General features: G+C 45.7%; 1 protein-coding gene across 11 annotated transcripts in view; it reads left to right on the top strand.

Annotated features, from left to right (window-relative positions):
- The window catches only part of March10 (membrane associated ring-CH-type finger 10), a 94813-nt gene that overhangs the window by 36382 nt on the left and 49898 nt on the right, over window positions 1–8533 (top strand). For all 11 annotated transcript variants that reach the window (XM_021178086.1, XM_021178088.1, XM_021178090.1 and 8 more), the window contains one exon: window positions 5305–5476. In XM_021178086.1, the coding sequence (XP_021033745.1) occupies window positions 5305–5476 (172 nt within the window). The remainder of the gene's footprint in view (window positions 1–5304; window positions 5477–8533) is intronic.

The following is an 8533-nucleotide window of genomic DNA, read 5'->3' as shown; positions in this document are numbered from 1 at the left end:
CATGCGTTTAACAAATTGTATCTTATATCTTGGGTATCCTAAGTTTTGGGCTAATATCCACTTATCAGTGAATACATATTGTGTGAGTTCCTTTGTGTAAATTGCATATTTTATTTATTTACATTGCAAATGTTATCCCCTTTCCCAATTCTCAACCCCTCCCCCAAATCCTATCCTATCCCCCCTCCTCCTATCTGATACAATTCTATTTTGTTGTGCTGTTTTGTTTTTTTCTGGTTGGTTTTTTGGTTTGTTCATTTTGTTTGTTTGTTTGTTTTCGTTTTTTTTTTCTTTGAGGGGTAGGGTGGGAGTTCAGATAGGATTTCTTTTTGTAGTCCTGGGTGTCCTGGAACTCACTCTATAAACCAGGCGGGCCTGGAATTCAGAGATCAGCCTGCCTCTACCTCCTAAGTGCTGGATTTAAAGGTGTGTGCCACCATTGCCCAGCTCTTTCTTTATTCTACTCCCTTTTGCTACATTATGAGTACATATTTCTTTGAGAAATAAAAGCAAGAATTGTGCTTTATAAGAATAAGCTATGAAAACAACAGATTTCTCTGGCACACTTGTAGAATGCCTTGATTTCTCTCAAAGACAGGAACACATGGAATAAAATCAACATTGCAGGATGGTGAGATGGCTCAGCAGTTAAGAGCACTAACTGCTCTTGCAAAGGTCCTGAGTTCAAGTCCCAGCATCCACATGGTGGCTCACAACCATCCGTAATGAGATCTGACCCCCTCTTTTTGAAGACAGCTACAGTGTACTTACATAGAATAAATAAATAAATCCTTTTTTTAAAAAAAATCAACATTGCTCTCCACTCAGAAATGGCTCCATGGACGGGATTCATTCTCACTGACTCCAACACCTCTGCTTGGATATCAGAACTGCTCAAAATCCGGCCCATCCTCCTCCTCTACCCTCTGCTCTGGCTCCTCCTCCTCCTCTGCCCTCTGCTCAGGACCCTAGAACCCGACCATGGCAGTTTCCTTCCCCCATCCACACCTGGCTGCAGCCCAGATGGAACTTTGAGCCCCAGATCAAAATTACTCCCCTCCCCCTTCCCTCCTCTCCCTCTCCCTTCCCCTCCCCCTCCCAGAGACCATCAGGTGCCACTAATGCTTTTCAGTCTCCTTCCACTGTTCTGTGCACTGGCAGGTTGAGTAAAAAGTTTTTTGAAGGGGGGACTTCCATTTGATGGCTGAGTCTCCTTCCTCAGAAGGACCTCTTAGCTGAAACAAAAGATGGGAAACACATCATAGCAGACCTACCTACACCTGAGAAACACCCAACCCCAGGCCAATCTCTAGGGCCACTGCAGTGCCATACAGAGCCTGTCCCTACCACAACCAGTGACTGCTCAGCTCAGTAGGTGATAAACTGAATGTAATCCTCAGAATTCACAGCAGAAGAAGAGGGACTAAAGAGTTGCCCTTTGACCTACACCACACACACACACACACACACACCTGGCTGCATGTGGTGATATGGGCCTTTAATCCCGGAAATTGGAAGGCAGAGTCAAAAAGATCTCTGTGAATTCAAAGCCACATAGGATCACATAGTTCAGTCACCAGCACATGGCAAAACCTGGCTGGGTGCACATCTGTCAGCCCTCGCCCCCATGGCTCCAGGGAGGGATGGAGGGGTGGACTAGTGAGAACCAATTCCCTAGATCTTGGAAAATAGCACCAAGGCTCTTCCATCCCTGGCTGCTTGAGTCTACAAATCTTGTGACCATGCTACTTGTTGTCGCCTCACTTCATGTCCAGTAATGCCAGGTCTTCTACTCCCTCGTGCACGCTGGGGGAAGTGCTTCCCCATGCCTCTCCTGCCCTGGGGCTTCCATCTTCCAGGAGCTCTGGTTTGAAACCTTCATATGTTGCCAAGTGAAGTTAGAGCTAAAAGTGTGTAGCTCAGTGGTAGAGCTGCGTGGCCCCAACATAGCATGGGAAAAGGAGGGCGAGAAGGGAGGAAGGAGGGAAAGATAAACAAATAAATAAAAAGCCGTTCTGTGACTAAGTTGTTCCCCAACAACTGGCATTGACCTTCCCTAATTAGCCTTTCTCTGGACTTCAGAAGATGCTGGTGTGATCTTCTACTTTATTATGTGCCAGAAGAGCTAGTTGGTGATTATCTGGAAAAACCTTAAATCTGCAATTAATTACACCCTAGAAATAGTTTGTCAATAGATTTATATGAGTTAACACGGCTTTATTAAGACATCAAGTTCTCAATGTTAAAGTACCCTGGCATAGGCAGGGTTTTTGTTATAGTGTTTGTTTGGTTGGTTGGTCTTTCAATGGTTTGGTTTTTGACTTTGAAAGACAGAGCCGGTTTCCTACCCCAGAAGAAAACAGCAGTGGGGTGTGCCTCCACCTTCATGTGACATTTCAACTTAGGAACATATGGCGAAGAAATGGAACTGTAAATCTCAAAATTATAACAGGAAAAGACAGTTCTGAAATCCATGTTACATAAAAATAGTATTAGTGTTGCTCTGATAATCTCCAGATATTGTTAAAATATTTGACATTAGAACTTTTCTATCTGGAAAAAAAAACTTAGAACATATTTTGTTAAGACTAGATGAATCTCAGCTGGCTGGCATGCCTATGTGCATTTTGTAGTCTGTAGAAGACACCAGTGTGTGTATAGGAACTGACTCTCTTCTGTTCACAAGGCCTAGGTTGGGTGACATCCATCCAGTAGGCTAGCTTTCACTGGGACCTTCAGCTTTGGTTTCAAGGTGGTAGCAAACATCCAGTAGTTAGCTAGTTCTGAAAGTGGTGGGAAGTGAATGACGGGGCATGGAACTTGACCTCGTCCACTGTGGTACACGAATGCAGAGTTATTATAACTTATTGTAAGTTATTAGTCAGTGTAAGTTATGGATGCAAGCCTTATCTCACTTGATCATCAGGAAACCCCCAGATGTAGGAACTGTTGTTCACAGATGAGGAAACACAAGGAATACAAATATAATAACTAATGAACTATAATAAACTTACCCCACGTCACATGGTCACTAGCTGTAAGAGCCAGATTCACTGCCCGGAAGCCCCAGAGCTTTTAGTGTCACACATCAGTGCCAGACCCTACAGAACAGTTCCTACAGCCTCTCACACTCTCTCTGGAAGGAGAAGCCTTCCCTACATGATGGCAGAGCCAACTGAGGATGGCTAAGGGTGTGACGGGACCTTAGCAAAGACTAAAAAATAAAATTAAATATGAATTTAAAAGATGAAGTGACAGACTGGAGGTTGCTCAATGAGGCAAGAGGGGAAAGGTTCACCACCACCACACAGGAACGCCACAGGCCTTGTTATTGTATCTTCTATTTCCAAACAACAAAAACACCCCCTTGTAGGGGCAGTTTCAGGACTTTCAAGAATGATGCCCACCTAGCAGTAAGGCAATGGGACCAGAAACCAGAAACCAGACAAGGATATACTCAGTACCCAGGGCAATTGACCAAACTTTGTCTCACCTCTCCAGTACTTTAAAGAATTGAAGTCTAATGAATGGGTGGAGGAAGGATGGACAGGCTTAACAGCCATCCAGTAAAGAGCCCTTTGCCATACTCTCCCAGGTCCCAACTGCCTGGGGCCAGCAAAGAGTTCCAGCCCAGCTAGAGGGTTGCTGGGGAGATATGGGTGGATCCTCTAAGGCTGGCTGCAATATAGGTGTCTTAGTTGGAGCTGCTATTGCTTTGCTGCAGGCTAGAAATTGCAGGCTAAAGAACCAGGAAGGCCTGGGGAGAGAGAGCTGCTCAGCCTACAGACAGTGTGGGGAAGAACTTCTGTCCCAGGCTCCCTGCTGCTCTTCTGGGGATCCAAACCCATTGCTCTGGCTCCCATCACCCAGTCATAATGACAGTCTCCAGCCTCAGAATTAAAATTTGCCAAACACCCACTTTGCTGCGAATAGAGAACTCATCTCGTGTTCAGAAATGACCTCATGATTCATCTTTGACATTTCAGAATCATTTTCAAAGATTTCTATTAAGTCACAGAACTGAAAGAGGAGTGAGAACAGTTGATTCATTATGCTGTCCCCTCTCTCTGTCCCTTTATCTGAGGGTGGCCTGTCTCCCAATAATGGATGGAGCAACAATAACTATTTGTTTGAAAGCCACATCCAAAACCTAAGTTTTAAAATAAGATTTGTCCTCATGGAAAACAACGATCTGTCCACCTGTGGACATACAGACTTCGTCCCAGAAGACTGACACGTGGAAATGTTTTATAGAGTCCTGTTTCTCTTATGTTGCACCCAGTAATTCAAAGCTATTCAGTGTGTTTTCCTGAGTCAGGAGCCACTGAAATGAAAAAACACCACACGTGTCAGCAATAATGACAAGATCAATACGAACCACCACCGCTGGGGAGGTGCCAGGGATTGTTAGCTTGGCATTGCATGCCTGAGAAGCGCCACATTTTCAGAGAATTTTCTAGTGCTGAACTAATGCACCACACAGGAGAACCTCCCGGGAGCCAAAGGTGGGAAAACCCCTTAGGTTTTGCTTGTGACAGAAGGCATGGTCTCGCAGAACATGCCTGAAGCCACAAAGCTGTACTCAAATCACCCTTGGAGCCAGGGTCCTGACTGTCATTTACATCCTTGGTATCATTTCTTTGATGGGGACTCGTAAAACTGCTGAATGTTTGGATAATTGTTATTTCATCTGTACACCTGGGTTGAGCGCTATATAAATTGTGACGTGTCCTTGTGTGGATTTAGGGCTGACTTCTTTGTAGAAGACTGACTGGAGGGGACGTCTTAGGAGACCCATCTGTCTTGTGCAATAATTTGGATGACTGAAACTGAGGTCTGACTTAATCATTCCCGCTACACAATCTAAATTTCTTTTTCATTGTCAAGCACACAAGTCAGCATAAGGAACATTTCCCTCGCCTTCTTCAAGACGGTGCAAATATCAAACAGCAAACAATTTAAACTCACTGGTTTAAAAGCACCTCCTTTCATATATAGCCTTGAGCATGAGCTGTTTATTGGTCATCAAATTACGTAATGGTCAGAAGCGTATTCATAATATGCTTATGCTCCAGCAACAGACTCAGAAATGCAGTCTCCTCAAGCATGACAAGAGTCATCAGCTTCGCTGTTAGGTCGAAGCTGGTAGTCCTGACCCATCAAAATCTCCCTGACCACAGAGCCAGCCCAGTGACAAACACAAGATCCCTCGGAGGGAGGGGGACGCTGAAGGGCCCAGCAATACCCACATGTCCTGCTTCTGGGCCCAGCCACTGGCACTCACGCCTCTTCCATTTTCCACAGAGTTCCTGTGAGGAGGATTCTCACAGTGAAGCAAGATTATCTACCAAGACATCTTCGGCTAAGTATGAGCCCAGACTTCCAGCCATTGACCAAACATCTGTCAAGCAGAAACACAAAGGCACCATGACACTAAAGAAGTCGGAGAAAGTGAGCCCCAGCAAACCCTCTCCAGGTGAGTGGCTTCCTTGCTGAGATCCACTGCCAACATCCCAGTCTTAACAATCACAACAAACAGGTGGGGTTAACTAATCTAGGGCTTGCCAAGTACCCAGTTAGGTCTTGGGAGGCCAATGAGCCTGTACAAAATTGATTTCTCAGTAGAATATGCTCCCATATCTTCAGGCCCAACCCTCCACATCCTGTGCTCTTCCTTATAAATGCTGCCTCTTGTTCTTCTGCCACAGCTCTTCTGTGGTGGGGACGGTGGAGGTGATAAAGGCATTTGGCCCCAGGTATCAAGTTTTATTACTAAGGCAAGAAGAGCTTTCAAAAGCATCCGAATGACATCATTTACAGCTGAGAGCAAGAGTAATAAAGTCCCCCAGTCCTGGGGTTGTCCTCTCAGGGAGAAAGGGAACTTGATAAATCCTCCCTTTTGTGTGATTTGGTAAATAATTCACTCTTATGCTGCCTTTGAAGCAAAGGCCAGTCCTCTGTTTGGGGCAGGAGAGATTCATACCATCTAACAGGAAGCTCAAATGGAGGGAAAGTTTAGAATGCCTCAGGCTCCTCCCATCAAAGGCAACATCTGTGGGACAAAACTGCATCCTCTGGGAACCACATGCCAATTGGGGTAACTAGGCAGAAAGGTCTGCCTCCTGGGAAAGGAGCCAAACTTAACTGCTGAAGAATTCAATTCGTAAATAGCAAATAGCACGCAAGTCATTAAAATCCCAATCACAGCTTCTTCCTAATCCTCAGTAGCGCTGTCTTGCAACCACTGGTCTGGTTAAGTCGGAATGCATGTGTAGAAAATGGCACCTTTCACTCAGCTTAACCACCCACATTCGTTAATGAAGTCAAGACCAAATTGACTTCTAAAGTGCTGTCCTCTTGGGCAAAGCGCCAACTGCTGCTCCTTATTTCATTGTGTGTGTGTGGGGGGGCGGCTGCGGGGGTTGGGGGGAGACATGGGGATGCTTCAAGTCAACTTCTCATTTGAAAGACTTAATAGAAATTAGGGTTTTAATTCAACTATCTTAAGGCTAGAGTAGAGCGCAAGTGAGGTCACTCTGCAAATACTATATTGACTTGAGGTTGGGTTTTAACCGCTATACTCTGAGGGTGAGCTCAAATCATGCAACTCCATGTAGTTAGCCTTCTCACTAAAACCCTGGTAGCTGTCTGCTTTGTCATCTGTGGATAAAAGTCATTAAAATGAACCTTTGAGGTCCACTCTGTGATTTGGGTTGTCTGATTAATAATACAGATGTTTTTCAGACTGAGCAAGCTCTGTGTGGAACTCACAATACTGACAGACAGGGAATTAATTCACGTTCCATTCTATAAAACATCAAACTTGAAGAATGATCAGGCTGAAACCCGCCAGGGTTTAGGCAAGAGATCCAAGTTGATGAAAGGAGATCTTTTTTCACTAAACAGCAGATCTGACATAGCAAATGTGTTTTCAAGCTACCATCTTTATCTTCCTGTTATATTCTAGGCAGAACTCAAGACCTATAGGGCTATAAGCAGGCTGGGGGGCTGGCTGCCCAGCCAGCCCAGGGATTTGGAGGTTAATATCAGTGCCATGGAGACTGAGTGAGAGGGTACAGCAATCTGAGATGTAGCCCCTCCCCCCACCCCAATCCAACCCCTGCCTGCCAATCCCACCCATAGCCCAGAGTGTTAACTACCATGCACAGGGCCTCAGATTAAAAGGACAAGAGAGAAAGAGGCTAAGACTGGGTCCCAAGTTGGATCCCAAATTCAAGAACAGCCTGGGTCACATAGTAAAGACCTTGCCTCAACAAGAAGAGGACAAGGAAAAAAAGAAAGTTAGGCAAGAACAGATCACTGGTGGGTAGGAACCAGTGGTTTAATGAGTGTTGGCTCTTCCGATTTCTAATTAGCCTCACAAGGTGAAAGCTTAAAGTTTTAACCTGAGTCTGTTGAGGAAAAACTGGGAACTGGGGGCTAGCGACAGTGCGTGGTTTAATTCAGGTAAATACCTGCTATGACAGAAAAGAGGATTTGGTTCCTGGATTATCTGGATGCTGATCTAGTTCACCAGCTGAATCCAGTTTCCTGCTTCACACTTCTAGAGAATTTAGGGGTGAGCCAAAGTTGGCATGACATAATTTCCGCCTCAGATTTAAGCAAGATAAGGGCCCAGGACACAGAGAAACCCCTCTGTGACATTTGCCTTCCAGGTTAGCCCTCCTTCTGTGCTGTATTATGCCAGGCTTTCCCAAATGTAAAATGTAGCTGGAGAATTTGGCTTGCTTTCCCATACCTCGGCATGACACCAACCTGTATCTCCATCCTAGAAGTTCATGAGCTGTATTAGCAACCCAGACATGGCGGCCGATAGCCTAAGCCCAGTCTGTGCCTTCTCCAAATAAATGTCTCACGGAGAAGACCCCATGTTCTCACTGTTCCCTACAGGCTGCCCAAAGGAAGTCGTGTGTCCCACACGGCTGCCCCCCAGTGCTCCGTTTCGGCCCTCCCTCTCGGGATAGTGGTACCCGCTGCTCATGGGACAGTGCTTAGGAGACCACATGCCTGAACTCTCACCCAGGCCCCCACTTCTTATTCATTATAGATCTTTTGGCAAGGAGCTTCTCTGTTCCTCAGCTTTGTCATCTGTAAACTGGAGGGACGAGGGGGTAATAACAGAATCGGTGTGCTGGGTAAAACGTAAAGGCTCAGTGAGAAATACATACTCTGCTGTTACACAGTGCTGACCTCTCAGCAGAGGGTGGCGTTACGTCATCTAGCACAGGAGAGTCGATGGTAAGGAGCACTGACCCGAAAACCCGGGCCTAACATTTGTTCTTTCCTCTCCCCAGTGGATTTATTATCTTCATAAAAATTGAAGGTGTATCTTCAGAACTCCCTCACAAGGGGCTGGAGAGTTCACCCAGTGTTTAGAAGCACTTGTTACTTTTGCGGAGGACCTGGGTTTGATAGCCAGGGCCTAAGTGGTGGCTCATAGTCATCTATAACTTCAATTCCAGGGGCCACTAGCACCCCCTCTGACCCCTCTGGGCACCAGGCATGCATATGC

The sequence above is a fragment of the Mus caroli genome, chromosome 11 (genome assembly GCF_900094665.2).
Source record: "Mus caroli chromosome 11, CAROLI_EIJ_v1.1, whole genome shotgun sequence".
NCBI lineage: Eukaryota > Metazoa > Chordata > Mammalia > Rodentia > Muridae > Mus > Mus caroli.
This window is presented reverse-complemented; position numbering and strand designations above follow the sequence as displayed.